This window comes from Garra rufa, chromosome 8 (genome assembly GCF_049309525.1).
Source record: "Garra rufa chromosome 8, GarRuf1.0, whole genome shotgun sequence".
In the NCBI taxonomy this organism is placed as follows: Eukaryota; Metazoa; Chordata; class Actinopteri; order Cypriniformes; family Cyprinidae; genus Garra; species Garra rufa.
Genome location: NC_133368.1, coordinates 38,176,722 through 38,199,507, shown reverse-complemented (window position 1 = coordinate 38,199,507; position 22,786 = coordinate 38,176,722). Strand labels below are relative to the sequence as shown.

Sequence of the window (22,786 nt, the reverse complement as noted above, 5' to 3'; positions counted from 1 at the left end):
CTTACGGACGTGAGGGGCGGGCTTAGCGGATCTAAGTGGTTGTGCCAGTGTCAGTGGCGTTCCTCATTCTTGACTAACCAAACAATACACAGTGAGATGAGGCAAGCAACATCCACAACCAGTACTCCGGCGTTTCTTTTCCATCATGCTGACATAGAACGCGGACATTTGGGGTTGTTTTGATGCTTCATAGTATTTGGTGACCCGCAATCCCTCCGCTCTCTTGCATATCTGTGAACAAATGTGCATTTTTGCACGTGTTAGATACAGATTGTTTGACGCGCACTGGATCAATGAGAGAAGTTAGGAGCCGGCGGTTCTTTTTAACTTGTTGCGCGGTGATGCAAGTGTCCTCTTGCGCAAGAGAATGATTCATGAGCTAGTTATTATACATATCATTTCTTCTTCGAGCTGTGCGACTGGCAAAAGTTGCTTTAGGATGGGCTCAAGGAACGAGATCCATTCTCAACCTGCCGTACAGTCTGCGCAATTAAGTTAAATTGGACTACGGTGCTACCCAAAGACCCATATCAAGAATTAGATGTGGATGTTCTTGGGTCCAAATACAGAGTAAATTTATAGTGATTTCTGTACTAACTATTCCTGGAGATGTCGGAGTCTTACGAGGACGGTGTGTGCGGGGATGGAGCTCCGGACTTCATCCCACCGAGAGCGCTTCGATCAGGCCGGCGGAGTGGAGTCAGCTTGCCGCTGGTGGAGCGCGATGAGGCGGCTCTCCTAGACTCGGTGAAAGCGGCACCCAGGAGGAGCAGCATCATTAAGGTAATGACACAAACACACCTGTGAGTTGTTTAGAGTTTAATAGTGTAAATCGTACTCGAGCTTGTCTTTTCATACGAAACTATAGCAAGATTTCACATTGTGGAATAGAGTGCGATACACCCTCACCGTGTAAACAACTGCCTGTGTCCTTGCAGTTCATACAGGTTATGACACGTTCAGTTCTCTCGGACATGCCTGAGGTTTTGTGACTTGATCAAGGACACAGTTGTGGTACTTTATGGATCCTTGTGAGGTTTGAACCTACAACTAGCCTAGATTACAGGGTGTAACAGCCCAGCCTCAAATGGTTTTGCTTCAGGACCCAGATGTGGCAACCCAACATGCTACCATAACTGTCTGTAGTAAAATTAATCAGTTTTTCTTGAAACAGTTGAAACATTTAAATATGTTTTGAGAATGCGGATAGCTGTCTGTGTTGACATCTGACAAGATCCTGCTAAACAAAGCAAAAGTTTGACTAAACATACTGAATTTGATGCCAACATTCATTATTAGAAGTTCTATGAATTGTATGGTTAATGAGATTTTATTGTTTGCTTTTTGCATTGTTTTTTTTAACAGACCTGTGTCCCATTTAGGGTTTAGAACTTCCACAGCCTGGTTTAGAATTTATTGATGTAACCATCACTTTAGCATTCTGTTATTCACATTCCTTATGAACTGAAATGATGATCATATTAGGGATGTAACAATATTAAAATCTCATGATACGATAATATCACAATAAGACAAATGAAAACTTGGAACAAGTTTTTTGTATATTTTAAAGTTAAAATGTTCTATCTAATGCACTTTGAGAGTTCAAAATTAAAGAGCTCCAACCCATGTTCTTACCCAAGGAACTAAGTCGGAAAAAATTGACTTGTACCTGAATTTAAAGGGGACTCACCCCACTTTTTAGTTGTGATTATACTGTCTAGGTCTAAATTACATTCACTCTGGTGTTTTAGGAAGCCAAACAAATTAGAATATAATAATAACAAAAAAAAAACATTATTGTTATTCATATGACAGTAATATCCATATATTGATAAACAATTGCACTGTAAAATAAATGAAAAAGAATATTTCATAGGTATGTTATTTTTGCTTTACACTGCAGTAGGGAATTACAATACTTTTTTCATACATTTCTACATTTGAAAGAGCTATTTTAATTTGGACTGGGTACAGTTACCCATTTAAACTGCTAGCTGTCCGCAATTCATACTGCACTTTTAGGCTTTTATTTTGATGGAAAACTCCAACTTCAGTGGAAACAGGCTTACAAAAACTTATCTCACTACAAATAGTGAAATGCTGTAATCATCTGCCGCAAAAATAAAGCATAACTGGTGGCCGTTGCATTCCCAAATGTGCACTAAACTCACAGCACATGCAATAAACACAGCACATGCATTCACTGTGAACTGAGCCATTTTGAGGCACAGAAAACACCAGATCACAAGCTGATCCCTGAATGAAGTGTGCGCTTGGATTTGAAACGCGCAGTGAAAACAGAGTTGATGAAGTGATTAAGCCATATTGTGGTTTCAGTTTTAGTTTGTTTGACAGATACTGTGCTAAAGCATAATGCCCAAAACACAACTTTAAAGACATTTTATGTTAGAATAAGAAGTTTAAATAAATTTGAAAAACTAAACATTTTCCCCGGAAGACCTATCGTTTCATGTGGTCATGTGACCATGATAATATCAAAACAGTTTTGCTATTGCAATACCACGATATTGATAAAACTGATACATCCCTATATTATATACGTACATAAGCTGAGCCAATTGGTCAGCATTACAGATCTTTCTGTTGTGCTTTGAATCCTTGAAGTTGAACCCAGTTGATATTTCACAGATATTTGATTACCTGCTGAATTCACACATCCTCACCTGTAGAAATGCAATCACGAGAAATGTCATAGTTGTAGTGGAATTGCGATTTTGCCTTCACTTGGTCTTATTATAGAACTTCAATTTTTTTATGCTGTTCACTCGTCCTTCATCCACATAGGGTCAAAAACATTGGGTTTTTCAATTCAGTAAAGTTGTTAAGTAACATAACCATAGACATTTGGTCTCTTTTTCTCAGATGGAAGCACAAAACCAGCCAGAGGCAGTTTTCCACAGAATGGTTGTTACAGTATGTAAACAACAAGGCCATTGTGACCTAAAGATTGACCTAAAACAATTCCATTTTGCATAGACAATGACTGAAATGGGATGTCTATACCCATATTAACTAAGCAAGAACTTTCTCAGCGCTTGTAAGGATTTCTGAAGAAAAGGACATGTCAAGAGGTCGGATTAATAGCCCGGCATGTTTGAAACACACAAATGCCCTTAGGGCCTTGAGTTTACTAATGCTTTAGATAATCATTGATCCAGTGTTACGGAGTAATGCAGCAATGACTCTACATCAGTGCTTTGCAGTGAAGGTCAGCCAATTATCTTCAGCTTTATTAGGTAGAAGGATTACAGAGCAAGCCAGCAGGGCCAGAGGGGTGTCTAGCTATTAGATGCTGCACATATAACATTTATATAAAACACAGCACTTAGTTACTGTACCTGTGCACAGGTGTTTGCATAGCCATAACAGAAACTTCTGAGACAACTTCTTATTTGCACTTGTTTTTTATACATTTTTCCATTTGCAACAGTAGGGGCCTTCAGAAAAGCTGGTTCTGCTTAGGGTTGGGTATCGTTTGAATTTTATCGATTTCGATTCCGATTCCACTTATCGATTCCGATTCTTTTCGATTCCCAGTTTCGATTCCAATTTAGTTAAAAAAAACCAAACAAACACAAAAGTCAAACATTAATATATTAAACATGTTTATTTTCAGTGCTAGCTTGCAACATATTATTTAATTACAGGGGTTCTCAACCTTTTTTAAATCGGGGCCCCCTTCTTCTCGGGTCAATTTTGCAAGGCCTCCCTATGCCTGACATTTCCTCTAAAGGTGTTTATTTGTGAACCTTTTTTATTAACCTAAACATTTGTTTTGCCTTTTTATTTTTCTCCTGCATGTTATAAAAAAAAAATCAAACAAACTTTAAATTAAAGCTATACTTTTGAATTTAAAAGAAAACCCTCTGCTCTAACTTTTTAACATGAACATACATATACAGATTTAAAGCACCTAAATTATTTAATTCAGACATTCTTCACAACTTCAGAGTACTCTTTCTTAAGTGACTGAATATCTACTGTTTGTGTTTATTATAAAATAAACATATAAATGAAAAATACAGTAAATACATTGTAAATCTGTTTCTGCTGGTGCTCATATGCATAAACACCACTGACCCTTACAAGATTCACCTCTATGGGTAAGCATTCATTATAAAAAACTCAGAGGATATTCATTTTGAAATCTATAAAAATATTTTGAAATTTCCCGAAAGCATGAATAGTTTGTGAATCAACAGCGGACTTATGCGTGCCTAATGTACGACTCTGATATACAAGAAGGAATACATTAGGCACGCGTACATTAGTTGGTTACTATTACTCTGATCATCTTTGCCTTTACATTAGCGGGAGGGTTTGTTTCATGCAGCCAAGAGATGAAGTAGATACCTGTCTTCCCGCGGGGGTACAAGTTACTTTTATGTGGGCTTTTGCGGGACGAAATAACATATATTCCTTCTGGAGCGGGCGGGCGCAGGACTAAAATCCGTCCCTTGCAGATCTCTTAGATGAAGTTTGCGTGCAGCGGTAGATTTGTCTTCGGGTTTTACAAAGCGTAGACACACTTTTAAACGCTTATCGCGATCCATCTTATCAACTGATGTTTACATTACCACGTAAGGTCCTGGCAGATCACTAGATGAAAAAATGCACCCAGGAATCGATAAGAGGAATCGAAATTTTAATTTTATAACAAGTATCCGATTCCAGAATCGGAATCGATTTTCGATTCCCAACCCTAGTTCTGCTGCACCGCACAAGACGCCTCAGTAATCCGCATTTGGGTGCTGCCCATAACTAAGTTCGGTACTTTCAGTGCTCAAACAGGCTGTCTTAGTTCAGTGAGCAGGAAGTGGCATAGGGTAATTGACAGATGGCAAAGAAGCTGATGATGTCAGTGACAGGCACTGTCGATAGAGCAGAGAGAGGAGGCAGCGTTCATGTGACTCATCCCAGCCCGGGTTCTTGGTTCTGTTTGTTTGAGGTCCAGAATGTGAGTAATGTTTCCTGTCCTCAGCCAAAGTGCGCAGCCCTCCAAGACAATGTTCAGAGCCATCATTGTTTTTAAATGGATGCAGAACTTGTAGCTCATACAGACTTGAGAACTTGTTGCTGGCCTGATATCTACAGAGCTCCTGTGCGGTAGTGGAAGCACAAGAGCACCGCACATCAGTGTAATTGAAGCGTAAGCAAATGGAATTGAACCTAGCATCCCTGAGCAGGCAATGACCAAAATGATAGTGAAAAATAATTGATTTGTGTTCTGGCTGTCCTTGGTGAGGGAATGACCTAATGTTTCCCAGATTAAATTACTATATATATGTTCTTGGTCTGCTAATATGGTTAAGCATTTGCGATTGTTGACAGTGTACTGGTTTGGTGCTCATAAGTCTGAATAATAACCACTTCTTGACTTGCTGGTTTTGAAGGTACTTGCCCTCTCATGGTTAAAAAAAGAAAAGAAATTATAGGCCTGCGTACATTTCATTGTATGTGGACAATGGAAGGAGTGTTAACTAGTAATATGAGTAATGTGTAAAAATTTTACTCAGCATAGGTCAGAGTATTTTATTTTGAATGCGGTTAATTGCAACTAATTATTTTGCAGCCCTAGAATACAAAATGTTTAATTTATACTTGGTTATTTAAAACTCAAATGTTTTTGTTAGCTCTAGGATATAAACACACACACATACATGTATATATTAGGGAAAATATGTTAGATTTATATGTAAAATATTTATATATAAATTATAATATAAATTATAACACTTTATATAAGTGTTTGCATACAAATACAGACAATACATACAAAGATTTTTTAAAAATATATACATATGTGTGTTTATTTATTTATACAAAAAGTAATATACACAGTACACACAGTATGTTGTTGTTCCAGCAACATCACAGAAACTTTACATGTCGCTGCTGGTTAGGGTCAAAAGCTCAGATTAACATTGAAAAGATACTTTTTATTGCGCGTCGCTGCATTGCATCGCGTGTTGTTTCTGTGTGCAGTCAGTGTGTAAAAGAAAATAAACACACACAAATAAATGATTTGAATATCAGTCGGCTATAGGCAAGACGAATCTGATTCTACTATGTAAATCCTTAGTTGGGGACAAGATTTAAGTCATGAAGACCTGTGAAATATGTGACCCTGGTCCACAAAACCAGTCATAAGGGTCAATTTTTTGAAACTGAGATTTATACATCATCTGAAAGCTGAATAAATAAGCTTTCCATTGATGTATGGTTTGTTAGGACAATATTTGGCCAAGATGCAACTATTTGAAAATCTGGAATCTGAGAGTGCAAAAAAATCCAAACACTGAGAAAATTGTTCTTTGCAATGCATATTACTAATCAAAAATTATGTTTTGATATATTTATGGAAGGCAATTTACAAAATATCTTCATGGAGCATGATCTTAACTTAATATCCTAATGATTTTTAGCATAAAAAAAAATAGATCATTTTGACCTATACAATGTGCTTTTGGCTATTGCTACAAATATACCCAGGCTACTTAAGAATGCTTTTGTGGTCCAGGGTCATATGTGTTATTTGTACTCTAAAGATCAAAATGACATTATGAAAATGAGAGCATATATTCAGAATACCTAAGTATAGATTTAAGATAACTTTGATATAAATTAAGTATAGTAAAGATTTACAAGTAGTTTATGCCACTGTGTTTTGATATGATTTTCATGAGGAAATAGGAAACCACCCTGCAAATTTAGTGAGCGTTGACAGTAAGCTGAGGTCGCGCAGAAAAACAAACTTGGGGAAGACCGAGTACAGGGCCCTGGGGAATACCTTGCTTGTTTTTTCAGCCTCATGAGCACTTATCAGTGCTGTCTGAACACAGCTTAGTATAGTATATCCATTACAATGTTCCACTCAATCTCTACCTCACATTTCGCCTTATTTGCTGTAATTCAAGATGTCCTTCCTTTTCTTTCTACTTTGCCGTTCTCTGCCAATCCCTGTCCCACTTTTTACGTCCTCTTGTCTCTTAAGCTGCCTCTCTGCCTAAGTGTTCTCATGCAAACAAAAACAATATCTAATCTCATACTCAATGGAATACTTATTAAAGATTAGTTCATCCAAAAATGTACAACTCTGTCAACACTTCCCCTTTTGTTCCAATCCTTGTTCCATAGAAAACAAAAGCATGGTTTTAAAGAATGTACTTCTCATTCTTTTCAATGTAATTGAAATAAATAAAATGATGATTGAAGCTTTCAAGCTTAAGGGTGAGTAAATTCAGACTTTTTTGTTTCAAAGCAAAAAGTAACCAAAATCCAAATCCTATTATGATATTAAACACTTGCTCTGAAGGAACCCCCAGGGAGTTTTCTAGGATCCATTATTCTTTTTGTTTACCAGTTTGGTAATATGACATGCTTTTTGGTCTTTTTGATCACAGCAAACTTTGTTCTGCATCGTTGCACTGTGTTCTGGACAGTGATTGTTTAGAAAGCGTCACTGGCTGCTGGTCAAGAGCAATGACAATGTAGCTGCTATTACACTGTGTGACTGACTTTGTGGTTAAGTAGGCCTGTGTATGAATGTTTGTCGGTGTCCTGAAGGCAGACTGGGACCTCTGTCCTCTAGTGTCATTCAGCTACTGGTGCCACAATCCTCTGATTGCCGTTATCTTTCCTATCTGACACAAGCGTTCATCTAAGCCTCTGGGGCCTCACTTGTGATCAGCGGCCTAGTGGTTTATGATCTAAATCTGCTTGGAAAACTAGTCGGGTACAGCGACCACTAAAGGTGTTTTATGACGGTTTGTGTGTCAGTGGGAAAGTATACACATTCTTTTATCAGAGGATGCAAATTTTGACATTTTCATAGCCCCTTTCCTGTGCATATTTCAAAGAATGTGTCTCTGTTTCCTAGCTGTTTGCATCCTGAAGACTTTTGTCTCATTAACATTGTTTTTTTGCTTTTCAGTGCCAGGTGAAAACTGGACAGCAATTTTGTCTTGTTTGGCCTCTCTGTGTGAGTCAAGGCTTGTGAAGAAAGGGCAAACTAATGCCAAATTGTTTTTAGACAAACTGCCAAAAGCTGAAGACTTTGATAAAGTTCAAACATCATTTCATAAACTTTTAATGTTGGTGCCCTTGGTTGTTGTCTTCCAACATTTTGCGGTTATCATCTCCCATTGGTGTGGAGACAGCTGGAATGCAAAGAAGTCGGGGGAGATATAGAAAGTGTGAGTGAGAGAAGTTCTGAGGTGGAGGAGGTTGATAGCTAAAGGAACTGTCTGCTTATAGCTTCCTGTTTAGTAACACCCAACCCACAGCTGATATTGTGTTTGTCTGGTGCACGCTTTCACTTGTGATCAATTGCATCAGAAGTACATCTAAAATCGGCACTGCTCATTACGATGACAAGAGTATTCAAAAAAGGGACTTTAGGGGATGAGGGAAAAACAGAGGTACTACAAATATCAGAGTGTGAATCTAAACGGCAGTGACCATGCGTGCTTAGGCGTAGACAGGAAATACAGTACAACAGATCATATGATAGCATAAAAATATGAGCAAGCTGAATGAAAGGGAGCAGTGTTGAAATGGTTGGTAAATTTCATCACTAGAGCACTTTTTACTCTAGGGTGGAGCTCGGCATGTGGCCGCTCAACTGAGAACAGCCGAATTAGAACTGCTCCCCTGGTAGACCACAGCCCAGAGGGAAGTGATCTCTGGTTGTGGGGGGATGTTTGGCTGGTGTTAGATGTTTGAGGCTGACACACCGAGACATGCTCACAAACACGCCGTCTTCAGTGATGCACAGTAAACAAATGAGGGATGATATGACTTTTGATAAGTATCTGTTCAGGTTCTTTGCGTTGCGTTGTGTAAGGATGCAACAATGCACCTCGATTCATATTAAAGCTGGTTTGTTTACAGCGGTATCCAAGGAAGTGCTGTATTGCTGCTGTTTTAAAAGTGCCACCTGCTGTCAAAGAGTAAATTTGCGTTCTCATTCAGCCCATCTGTTGTTTTTGTTTCACGCAGATGCTTTATGTAGCAAAATTTCACAAAGCTTAAGTCAGACCAGTCTGGTTTTGCTTCAAACGTTGAAATTATAAAGTGTAGTTTAAATTAAAAACTGCTCATGCTGCGTGTGTGCAACAAAGTTTGGATTGTGATTAAGATGCAGTGGTTGGTTAAATGAAATGAGCATCGGCAAAGCCTCAAGATTGTTTATATGAAGAGATTTTTTTTTTATTATTTGTATTATTTATTTTGATTTGGGATTTGTTTTAAAATTTCAATAAAATTTTTAGGAGTTCAAGCGTATAGCTCCAAAAGTTGAACTTTCGCCTCTGTTGTAAGGGATGCCAAAATGCTCGAAAGGGGCAGGGCTGCCTTTACTAAAACTGCTATAACTTTTGAACAGAATGAGATCTTAGCCAAACTCACAATGCGTATAAGAGCTGAATCTGAGGTAAGTTGTGACAGAGTATGGTAAATGAGAGTAAATGTACAAAATGTAAACAAAATTATTGTAAAAACAATTTGTAACACAATTATTTATTTATTATTATTAACACAATTGTTTATTTTCTCTATTATAGGTTGAGCTATTTAAATTAGAGGCAACCACTGCATTTTGAAACAATCTACAGTATAAATAACAAAAAATTACGACACAGTTCTTTCTTAATCATATTAAGTGCAGACAATTCAGCCATATAAGTAGGCTAAATATTCAAAGTGCAAATAGAGACCGAATATTTCAAGCATGATACAGAGCTATAGACATACACAACCTATCATAGCCTACGTACTAATAACAGCCTAGATATGTCATGTAGCCTAATTTGCGTGCATTGGGGAGTCACTCTCTAAACAAGGGGGATTAAAATTGCTTTTGAATGCGTGTGCGTTTTTTGCTTTCGGTTTCAGTTTTAACAATCGCGCCAAACTCTCAGCTGAGCTAAGAGTCACTTTTCAGGTAGCCAAACCACTTATATAACAGAATTCGTGCTACCTTTTTTGTTGACAATTTCAACATCTTTGGATAATAACTCGAAGTTAGTTTCACTTTCGTCGCTGCTTCCTCTGTCTTTTTTTTTTGTCGTCCTGGTGTTAAGTTTGCTTCGCAAAGTGCGGTAGGAAATGAACTTTGTACTTTGACGTGCACACGCACGCTGTACGCTGATTGGCTGTTGTCGCATATTTCTACTGTGTGATTGGCTCTTAGATTAATCCATATCGAGCAAAAAATGTCTAGAGCCTATCATCGTTATTAACATAAATTTTATCGCGATTCGATATGATATCGTTTATCGGCCCAGCCCTAATCTGAGGTCACATGAAAAAAGTTGCAGAGCTTTGGAATAACAAAAACATGAAAACGGTCATTACTATGCAACCGTTTGTCCTATCAACGTGAAAATCGGTATGCATGGTCTTGGTCCAAAGTTCTACAAGCATCTATAAAGACATTTGCGTATCTCAAAAAACATGGCCGCCATGGGCTGATTAACTTACGAACACCTATTAGACAAGGTTAACAAAAGCCGATTGGAACGAAATTAGGTGGGCCTGTTTGACTTGCGGTATTTTCACACATACACACTATATCCATATTGTACGATAGACCTCCTCGGACCAAACAGCTTTGCCTCTAGAACCACTGCTGTCAATCAAACTGTTGTGAAGATGTGACAATCTACATTTGCCAACTAGTTCTAGGTTTTTCTCTCAATCTGGAAAAAAAAAACACTGCAGTACAATACTCCGGACTCTCTAGGTAAATTTAAAAAAAGCGCATTTAAAAATGTTTAAATTTACCCTTTATGAAGCTATACCGGGGTTGTTTAGAAAAGGGGTCTGTCCAAACATACCCAAAAGCCTATAAAGCCTAAACGAAAACTCAAAACTTCACGAAACCAGGTGAGCAAAAAACATTATATTTCTATGGTAAATGACCAGAATTCGCCAAAAAAACTTATTTTTTTGTCATTGATTTTGGTCGGTACAGGCTTGATAAATAATGTGAAATGTAATGTCTTCTTTCATATTGAACCCTGGTAATCGCTGCTTACATATTTTTATTTCTTTTTGAAATTGAAATGTCAAATGTGCAGCATTTTGTCTGAGAAATAAAAAAGGACACCTTTCAACTTATAAGTTGTCCTAAATCTCATTTTGCTAAAAAGATTGTGTGAAAATCATATTGTGAAATAAGTATTGTGAATTGTATTGCATTGTGAGTTGAGTGAATCGTTACATGCCAGTTGCATTATGTATGCACATCTTTGGTAAAGCTCTCACTCTGTCAGGGTGAAATTTACTCTTCTTCTTCTTCCAGTCTGCACTTTGTCATAGAGGTTTCCCAGCCCTCCCCAGGCCTGGCACACCAGGCACAGGCAACAGTCTCAGAAGACTCAGACCCTAGAGACAAATGTTCTCAGAATACTGGATGACGTGCTCCTCTAATGTTCAGTGTTTGTGTTTTTGACAAACTAGAATTCTGCAAATTGATGACCACTGATCTTATTATAGCCAGAGTTTAAGTGTCCAAGTGTCCATAAAGGTGTATATTTGGGTTTATTTGATTAAAATACAGTAATTTCATGTAATGTATCATTACATTTTAAAAGAGCTGCTTACTGTTTTAATATGATTGTCAATTAGCGGCAGCCATTATTCCTGTCTTCAGTGTCACATGATCCTTCAGAAATTATTCTAATATGCTGATAGTGTTTATTTCTTATTGCTTCTTATTCACATTTTTAGAGATCTTTGATGAATAAAACATTTAAAATAAAATATTTTTAACATTACAAATGCCTTTATTGTTACTTTTGATTAATATAATGTGTCATTACTGAATAAAGGTATTATTTTATATTATAGAATGTTCTGCATGTGTATTGTATGTCCAAGTTGCAGGATTTATCGGCTTTACATGCTTTTCATAAAAAAAAAACGGATAATATCACAATTCTGTCATACCCATCTCATGTTGAAGTTACAACATGTAAGTTTTTGCCACTAGAGGGAGCATATTCAAAACAAAGAAAGAACCAAAGGCGTAGTCTGATGATGCCGTGATAGAGTGTGGAATCATGGGAGTTGTGGGACTCTGGAAGAAATCATGTCCATGGATGAGCTAATGCATTAAAGACTTAAGGTCACTGTAATATGAAGTAGGGTGGGGCTGAAAGTCATGGAGGCGAAACGAGGACGCTGAAGCGATTGCTAATGAAAGACAAAGGCGATACACAGCTCGAGAGCAGTGGAGTTTTTATTGTGTCACAGTCGACCGCTTCCGCTTCTTCCAGTCATGCATATGTAGAAAAGCAGTGCTGTTTTATCATGCTCAATACATTTGAGTGTGTTTAAAGTTCTGTTATAATGCTACTTTGCGGGAAATTCAAGGGTGTATGACAACATGCAGGCAGTCTGTTACCCTAGTTAAAATTTGAAACATTTCATAATGTAAGTACACAAGTCAGCAAAATATATAACACTGTTCTAGTGGTTTTTGGATATTTGAATAAAAAAAAATCTTACATATTCTGCCTTTAACATGTAATTTTAACACGTGACTATACTTGTGAAACTGTTGCACTGACTGCAATTTTCTCGACTGATACGCATTTCCATTTTTTTGTGACCTGCCGATTCCTATTTTCTTTCTAAGAACTATAATTGACATTATATACAAATAAAAATCAGATGTCATTTCCCACTAGGTTTATAAATGGTAATTTTTCCCTGACCTTGTTAAATGTCATCTTTCACATCAAATTCTTACATTGTTTTAATTAATTCAGTTAGAATAATAAGAAACTGTAGAGTTGTTACCATTCAAATGAAATTAGTATCAACAAGCTCCATCTTTACACTGCAGAGGAAACAGAAGCTGCATCTGAAATAGCATTAGATGATTTTACACACTGTTTCATAAAGCTGAGAGTGTAATGATACTTTTAAATATGAAACCAAAAAATGCAATAATACTTTCAAATATGAAACCAAGCCACCAGTAGGTGGTGGCAAATTATGGTTTTAATGAGTGAGTCATTTAGTCATTCATTCAACCAAATCATTCAAATGGCTGATTAATTCAGAAATGAAGCAAGTGATTGTCTTTATGAATGGGTCACTAAATCATTGATTCACTCGATTCGTTCAAAAGCTTTGATTCGTTCAGTAATAAAACACCGCTGTGTTGCCAGGGACACCTAAAAGTTTTATTGTGACTTTGATTGACACTAGATTCTACACATCTATAACTTTCTATGAGTTAGTTTGTGTGTGCTGTTGCAAATCTCTCTCACTCACTCAGGCTGCACAAGCCTCATCTGGCACAACATCAGTCGCATATTTATTAATAAATTATATAAATCATAATGACCCTTTAATTGCCTACATAGCCTAATAAGTGCTCAAGCGCACGCAAATAAAGGCTTGCCAAAGCACACCGGCAGATATAATGAATATGAATGCGTCAGGGAAAAACGGCAAATAGACTGCATTAATGTTTTAATAATTTATTGATACCAGCGCTTTCTTTGTTTTTAGCTTAAGAGATGTAGCCGGCGACACCGACTCTTCATCTCTGCAGTAGTTGATGCGCCTGTGTTCATGTTTCATACAGATTACATACTAGATATTTCACTCTCTATAGATATATTTTTCATGTCTGTAAAGCAAGTATACACAGAGTTTCGAAGTTTTGTGCTTACGTTCACAGAGACCGAGAGGGCAGAAAGCACATTCTGTTTGCTTTAATTATTTGACAAAAGTGCAATGTTTCGTTGTTCTTGTGAGTGCACAAAAATAAATGTAGAGTCTTTACAGATTTAAAAGATGTGTTACTCTTGTCTGTATGACCAAAAATTACAGAGTATTTTAAGAGTAAGTGAACGCACCGGCGCCTCCATCTGTCACACACTCTGCACAGACACTTGAATAGTGCTTATTTTTCTAGGTTGACATTAGATTGAGCTGCCATGTAAAGTTGCAACTACATACATCTTTCATATAAAAAGCCATATTTGAGGTCGATGAATGATAGGTGAGTGTTTGGATGTCTTGCCCGAGGTACTATATTACCACATAGACCAGCCGCTAATGTTCTGTCTGTCACGGACTGCATGACTTTGGCACTTCCTGCGGATTTTTTTTTTCTGCCACTAACAAATTTTTGGGCGACCAAGCGTCTTTTCGTCGACTAACATTTAGTTGACTTTTAGAAGGCAGCCCTAGTTTTCTTCATTCGCAATGAAGAACTTCCATGCCAAAGACTCGGAATCGGCAGATTGACCGGCTGGTCACCAGTCTGGACTGATCATGTTGAAAATAGGCAAATTTTGATCCCTGGATGGTCAGTCGATGCATCTCTAGAAACTGTTTAACTCTTAAATGCATGACTGTTTCGCCAATTATTATTGTATATTCGGGTCTTTAGCGACCCGGACATATATATTAAGCACGGATGGATCTATAACTGCTGCAATAGCAAAAAACTCTCTTGATATTTTAAGAACCATTACAGAAGAATAAAGTAAAGCATACTTCGTTACCTTTTGAAACTTAGAAGGCTTCAGTTTGAGCAGATTATTTTATCATCGCCGTCATCCTCAGAGTGCTCTTCCACAGTACATTTAGCATCTGGCTCATATTCGTGATCTCAACTATATTCACAAAACTATCGTTTCAATGACTTCAAAATCATTATTTTGATCGCTGGCAGCCTATTCACCACATCCACCATTAAATGACAGTGACATATATTATATTTTATATATATATTATATATATGTATATTATATTTTGTTGCATACAGGAATTGCTTTGCAGTAAAGCCATTCAAACCAATTCAAAATTTGCTGTTGATATTCTTTTGTTTTATGCCTGAGACAATTACGAGTGAAACATCACGTCATTATTGTTTATCAAACAGTTTAACCCTGTCTGTTTCGCCAATCATTTTTACATATTCGGGTCTTTAGCGACCCGGACTTGTATATCAAGCACGGATGGATCTCTAACTGCTGCAATAACAAAAAACTCTCTTGATACTTTAAGAACCATTACAGAAGAATAAAATAAAGCATATTTCATTACCTTTTGAAACTTAGAAGGGTTCAGTTTGAACAGATGATTTTACCATCGGGTCTCTAGCGACCCTATACAAAAAATTAATCTGAAAACAGACATTCTTTTATATTTTATAATTTTTTTTCTTGTTGTATTGTTCATAATGAATAGATTAAGATATACTAAGAAAGCTGATGCCAAACTTTAAAAAATGAAGGAGGGAGAGGGTAGTAAATGACGTCCCAGGTCCCAAGACCTAAAGTATACATTTAATGGTTAATGAACATTTGTGTTGTGCAGTGTCATGCTCCATAGACTTTTGTAATAAGTGCTTTACAGTAAAATACAGTTTTGCTTATTTTTTGCCTTTTATTTTTGACATACCTTAAATACATATCATATTTTGCCAAGACAAACTGAGTTGTTGCTGTTGCTTCATTTACCGATGTAAACCGATTGCTGTGTCTAGAGCAGACATTGTACAGTCTTTCAGTTAGGAGGGCGAGTCCAAGAAAATAAAGGGCAGGCCAGCAGGAATGTGATCTTGGATCTTAAATTGCGATGATTTCACTCCAGCTCGCCATGGAAATGACTGGCGCGCAGTTGGGCTACCATGGCAACCGATGGGCCTGACACAATCCACCTCAGTGTTCATTGACATGCAGAAAGCGGTTTTGTAGTCTGGGGTGTGGTCACAACTCTGTCAGCTGAGGTCTACCCAACATGCACTCATGTTCTTGTTCCCCTCTTTTAAGCACGGCCTGGCGTGTGTCTCTTGTGAATGTCTGTGGGAATGTGATATTTCACTTTGGAAGACTTACAAGCAACACTTAAGGGTTCCGCCGAGTTTTACCCATCTGCACTCCATCAAAAGAGTTGTCCCATGAATAAGAACAGACAGAGAGATTCTCCATGCACAAGCACTAGTTTCCTACTTTAAAGTTTTATTTTCATTCCTCCTTCCGCAGAAAAAAGCAGCTTTTGGTCCTTTGACAGTTGATGGTGTGTGTTTAGGTGGTGCGAAAGAGGCATGCTGTGAGAGAGGTGATTCCTGAACGCAGTTTCTGTAACAGGATTACATTTCTAATTGTCTCATCTATTCGGCTTCTCTGGGTAGCAGTGATGCATATAAAATGTGCTATACATAGCAGGACACTGCATGGGGATAAACATGAATAAGTTATTAATCCCAAAAAAATGCTGATCATCCTGTTTGATCCAGATAATGATGTTAAGATTTTCAGTACATGATTATTGTGACGAAATAAATTCAGGATATTATTGTGATGTGTAATGTAAAAAATAAAACCAGTCAGATTCATATTACATTTTCCCCCACATTTTTTAAAACATTTTATTTTATTATATTATTTTGTTTTAATCTTTAATTCTATTTAATTCTATTATATAGTTTTATTTTATTGTATTTTTATTTGAATGCAGATCATCCTGTTTGACCTTGATAATGATGTTAAGATTTTCACTACATGATTATCATTAAGAAAATAATTAATCATTTTACTTTTAATTTTTCTATTTTTTTCTATTATTATTTTTTATTATATTATATTATATTATATTATATTATATTATATTTATTATTTAATTTATTTTTTTTACATTTACATTTTTTTTTATTTTATTCTATTTAAGTTTATTGCATTTTATTCTATTATTTTATATTTAATTTTATTTATTTTTAATATTTTTTATATTTTTTATTCTATTTTATTCTGTTTTATTTTTTATTTTATTTTATTTTATTATTTAATTTAATTTAATTTAATTTAATTTTATTTTATTTTATTTTTTATTTTATTTTATTTTATTTTATTTTATTTTATTTTATTTTATTTTATTTTATTTTATTTTATTTTATTTTATTTTATTTTATTTTATTTTATTTTATTTTATTTTATTTTATTTTATTTTATTTTATTTTATTTTATTTTATTTTATTTTATTTTATTTTATTTTAATGCAGATCACCCTGTTTGACCCAGATAATGATGTTCAGATTGTCACTGCATGATTATCATGAAGAAAAGAATTCATGATTTTATTGCAATTAAAAAGATTTAAATGTAAACTTTTTTATATTTTTTATATTTTTATTTAATTCTATTATTTTATTTTATTTTATTTTCATTTCATTTTTATTTTGTTTTATTTTACTTAATTTTTTTCCATTCAATTCCATTGTTATTTTTATTTTATTTCATTTTAATGCACATCACCCTGATAATGATGTTCAGAATTTCACAACATGATTATCATAAAGAAAAGAATTTATAATATTATTGCAATGTATAGAAATTAAAAAGTTAGTCAGATGCATATGTAAAATTTAGTTTTTTATTATTATAATTTTGTTATACATATTTTTATTTTATTCTATTACTGTATTTTTAATTGTTATTTTATTATTTTTTATTTTATTTTATATGATATTTAATTTTTTATTATATTTAAAAATTATTCTGTTTTATTTTATTTCCCCTAGATATTGGTCAGCACTTCCTAACAGCCCCCGCCTCCTTTTTTCGAAAATTTAGAAAAAAAACAAATACAAGTTTATTTTCTTGGGGTGAGATGGATTTTCTGGAATTAATGTTAATAAATAAAGCAATACACATTATTGAGATGGATTTTTTTTCCACAAAAGACAATGTTTTACCTAAACAAGCATCGATAGTTTATGTAACTTTTCAGCTTAAATAACAAGCATTATTTGAATTACTGAAAATGTTAATCAAAGTGCTTTAACGAAAGTGTGAGCTGCGCTTTTCTGTTTTTAACCCACCTGACCTGTTTGCAAATTTTCCATTGTAAATGCATTACTGTAAACCAATTTTCTGTTTATATAAACACATGAAGGATGAGTCGAAATAATTTTCTGTGGTAATCAACAGCAGGCCACAGAACGGTTGCATTTATCCTGCAATTTCCTTTAAGGGGAGCAGATGGAAGGAACAGGTTGTTGTTAAATGAGTTAAATGTGAAATTTTCGTTCGCTTTGTTTCGTGTAAAGCTAGCCATTGTCATCTTAGCCAGGGGAGCTGACAAAATAATGAAATGACAGTAAAACAGATGGAAAATTTGGGTGGACAAAAGCACAACCGCTTACGCTTAAATTCTGCAAGTGTGTTGTAATCACACTCATTATAAGTATCTTTTCGGTCTCTAATGTTTTCCATGTCTTTCTAGACTCTCCCAGTTCTCAACCTTAAATCGAACCCTGTTACAAATAAGTTCTTGTATCCACAACAAAGCTTTGTTGACTATTATATCTGATTACCCATAATGCCACTATCCACATGCATGCCTGATTTAGGCATGAACCTTTCAATTGGCAGTTTATAGGCAGTTGTTCTCCCCTCTTTTTTCTCTAATTTGTTCTTTTGTAGTTTTGGCTGAAACTCATTCGTTCACTTAAAAATTCTCCTTCTCTATCACTGATCCGTGAGCAGGCACTTCCTGTGCCGCACCAGGAATTACTGTGCCAGTGACCCTGTGATCTTTGACTCTCAAAAGAGGCAGGTTGGGCAGTTTCCATAGTAATAAATGGTAAATATCGGCTTTTCAGCTTTATCCGTCTCTCTCTTTGAGCCTTTTCGTCTCTGTTGCCTTATCTCCATCTCTGCACACTCACTGCTGTCCAAGAATGCTCCTATGAGAACTGCAGTTCGACACGTTACAAATCGCCTCTGCCAAGAACGCAGGCTTATCTCTTTTCATCTCTCTCTTTGGGCCTCCGTTTCTCCATCTCTCGCTCTGATTTTCTCTCTGTCTTTTATCTGATCCCTATAGTTTTTTTTTTCAGGGTGGGCATAGACAAACAGACAAACAGGATGAGACCTAAACAGAAACGACAGAGGATCAGTCCTGCAGACAAGCAGAGATTCATCAGATAAACTAGAAAGAGAGATGAAAAAAAAGACAAATGATGGAGGCAGACAGTTTTGCCAGTAAGGACATCATTAAAGAAAGTGACCATTCAAAATCAAATTTTTAACCTTTGATGAATAACTGCAGACTACTAGTTAGATAGATAAGTTTTTTTTTTGTGTGTCAGATATCCAATTATCTCTCTGTCTGTCTAGAACATTGCCGACGGCTTGACAGAAGAAGACTCAATATTTCTTAAAGGGATAGTTCATCCAAAATGAAAATTCTGTCATTGATTACTCACCCTCATGTCAATCCAAACCCGTGAGACCTTTGTTTATCTTGGGAACACAAATTAAGATATTTTTGATTAAATCTGAGAGCTTTCTGACCTTGCATAGACAGCAAAGCAACCGACACATTCAAGGCCCAGAAAGGTAGTAAGGACAACGTTAAAATAGTTCATGTGACATTAGTGGTTCAACCGTAGTGTTACGAAGCTACGAGAATACCTTTTGTGCGCAAAGAAAACTGAAGTAACAACTTTATCCAACAATTTCTTCTCCTCTATGACGGTCTTCAATGCACATTCACAGGAGTACCATGACGCATTGTTAAATAAAGTTATTTTTGTTTTCTTTGCCCACAAAAAGTATTCTCATAGCTTTACTTAATTGAACTTGACCAAATCTAGATTTTTAGGCTCCAATCCAGACTACATTCACTACCTTGTTGGTCTAATTCTCAGTTAAGCTATGTTTTACACTTGCAATTTTGTTAGAACAGCTTTTAACCTTGGAGTATGAAGCCCATCTCAGTGTTACCAAAGGCATTGCCAAAAGGCATTGTCAGATATTAATTTATTTTTTATAGTAAGCTTAAAAAAGCCCTGTGTTCCCATCTAGCACTGAAAAACTACTTCACTTAAAATATTTTTTGAAAGCGACTTTGCATATGTGGTGTGAAATGGTATGCTCTGTTTAAAAGTCTTTTAAATTGCATTGTGCAAACTTTCTATATTTATTATGCATTCAGTTTTCATGACCTCATTAATTGAGTGACTAAATAGGATATTTGTAATTTTAAAACTGTTTTTCTCAGGAGGTCCGTTTAATATTAATTAGGGGGAAATGTGGTTACAAATGGTGAAAACTAACTGAAATCAGACTTACCAATTTAATTTCTGACCCTCAGATAGAGTGTGAATTACTCACTCAGGGTAATTATGAACAATGGGAAAGTATGATCAGACCATGAATCTGTACGTTTTCACAGGATCAGTAGACAAGCCTACAGCTTTTTCTTTACAGTATATGTAGATGAGTGTAACAGACTCTGAGCTGCAGGCCAAAACAAACATAAATATAATTCCGCAAAAACAAAAATATACAAATGCCTATAGACCACAAACATGCAGTGAAACAAGAACAACCCTGGGCCTGTATTCAAATATAAACAGGGACTAATTAAACTAATTAGTGCTTTAGTAGTGTAAGATCAATTTGTCTGTAAAGTCAATTTGGTTCTGTGGTTTTGCTGCTGTGGCTTTCTTGCCTTTGCCCTCAGGCTTCATAGCTTTGTTGGTGTGAGCGAACTATTGTGCTTATGGGGATAGAGGTTCACTACTGGTCTGCTTTCATACCTCTTTCCTTCTCTGTAATATGTAAAATGCTTATTTTAATGTTTATATTTAGATATGTGTATATACAGTATACAGTAGTCAACATTTGAAGTGGATCAAAACCTTTCATCAAAGTTGTCCTTAAACCAAAACTATACCCGTGTCTTGTCTTAGAACAACTTTGATTAACTTTTTTGATCCACTTCAAATGTTGATTACTGTAAATACACTGCTGTTCAAAATTTTTGGGATAAGTGAGACTTGTAATGTTTTTAAAGAAGTCTCTTACGCTTATCAAGACAAATAATACAGAAAAAAGCAAACATAATAATACTGCAAAATGTTATTACAATATAAAATAATGGTTTCTGTTTTAATATACATTTAAATGTTTTTTTTTTTTTTTTCCTGTGATGCAAAGCTGAATTTTCATCAGCCATTACTCCGGTCTTTAGTGTCACATGATCCTTCAGAAATCATTTTAATATGCTGATTTATTATTAGAATTATTAATGGTAGAAACAGTTATGCTACCAAAAATATTTTTTACTTTTTTCAGGATTCTTTTTTGAATGAAAAGCTAAAAAGAACAGCATTTATTCAAAATATAAATCCTTTCTAACAATATAAGTCTACTATCACTTTTTATCAATTTAACACATCCTTGCTGAATAAAAGTATTAATTTCTTTCAAAAAAAGAAAAAGTACTGACCCTGAATTTATATTTTGAACAGAAGTGTATATTGTTAGAAAAGACTATTTTAAATAAATGCTGTCCTTTTAAACTTTTTATTCATCAAAAAAAAATCCTGAAAAAAGTATCAGGTTCCATAAAAATATTAAGCAACACAACTGTCCTGCACTGATAATAAATCTGCTATTAAAATGATTTCTGAATGATCATGTGACACTGAATACTGGAGTTATGATGCTGAAAAATTCAGCTTTGATCACAGAAATAAATTAGATTTTTAATGTACATTAAAATAGAACAATGTTATTTTACATTGTAATAATATTTTACAATATTATTTTTTTTCTGTATTTTTGATCAAATAAACAGCCTTGATGAGCATTAGAAACTTATTTAAAATACATAAACAATCTTACTGATCCTAAACTTTTGACCGGCAATGCATACATACCCACTTGAAACCCCTCATTGTTCTGGTTTAATCTGTACGGCTCTTGTGGTTTACCAAACACACCATATATATGAAGTTGTGGTATACCGTACACATTTCCTGTAGCTTGACTTTTTTGAGCATGAAGCAATAGTGACGCCAAGGTAGTTCTCAGAAATCATTCAAACTGATCAAATGTGTACTGTACCTTGAATACACTGTAAATTGCTTTGGATAAAATGTCCACCAGATGATTAAGTATAAATGCATATACATTAACATAAAATAAATATTTATTTCAAAATGGCCTTTTAGTGCCTATTCTGGCCGCAATTTACCTCCATCAGTGGAATGTAAATGTGTGGCTTTTTTTCTCAAGTGAAATCAGGATTTCCATGAATCATGTATTTCAACTAAACAAAACATTTTAGATTGAATAATTCAGCAGATGCTTTTATCCAAAGTGACTTCCAGATTAGGAATGCACAAGTGATTCTAGCACAAAAAAAAAAAAAAAAATACCAAATTTGGCCAGAAGTGAAAAGGAGCAACCCATTAACGTAGCATAGTGCTGTAGATTAATCCTGAGCTAATGACAGAATTCTAATCTCATTATTCATAATCCAACCGAAGCGCTACAACAAAGAGAGATTGATACCAGCATTAGAGCAAAACGCAGAAAAGACCAGAGTTATAGTTGAAATATTGCTGTGTGTGTAAATGTACACAATTATATACACATTGCACAAGAAAATAAAGTGTCCTGATTAAGTTTGACTGTGTATTTATTTATTTATATGTACATGCATATCATTTTTTAAATTCATTTCCCATATATAAATATTTGCCCTTCAGTTTTACGTTTAGTTAACATTCTGTTTATGTTTATAAACATGAATAATTATTTGTTTATTTTGCACATTACATATCAAATGTTTGGTCACACTTGACTGAATTTGTGGTTGAACTTTATTTTACAGTATGTGAACTTACCTGTACTTGCAGTGTACTTACCTATAAGGAAGTACTGGATAATATAAAGAATCTGCCTGGGTTAGGTTTTAGGTAGGTTAAGGGTTA

General features: G+C 35.2%; 1 protein-coding gene across 1 annotated transcript in view; it reads left to right on the top strand.

The window, feature by feature from the left end:
• The first annotated feature begins 90 nt into the window (after positions 1–90).
• The window catches only part of plcl1 (phospholipase C like 1), a 110,415-nt gene continuing 87,719 nt past the window's right edge, over positions 91–22,786 (top strand). The window contains exon 1 of the mRNA XM_073845926.1: positions 91–783. Within this exon, the coding sequence (XP_073702027.1) occupies positions 610–783 (174 nt within the window). The 5' untranslated portion in view covers positions 91–609. The remainder of the gene's footprint in view (positions 784–22,786) is intronic.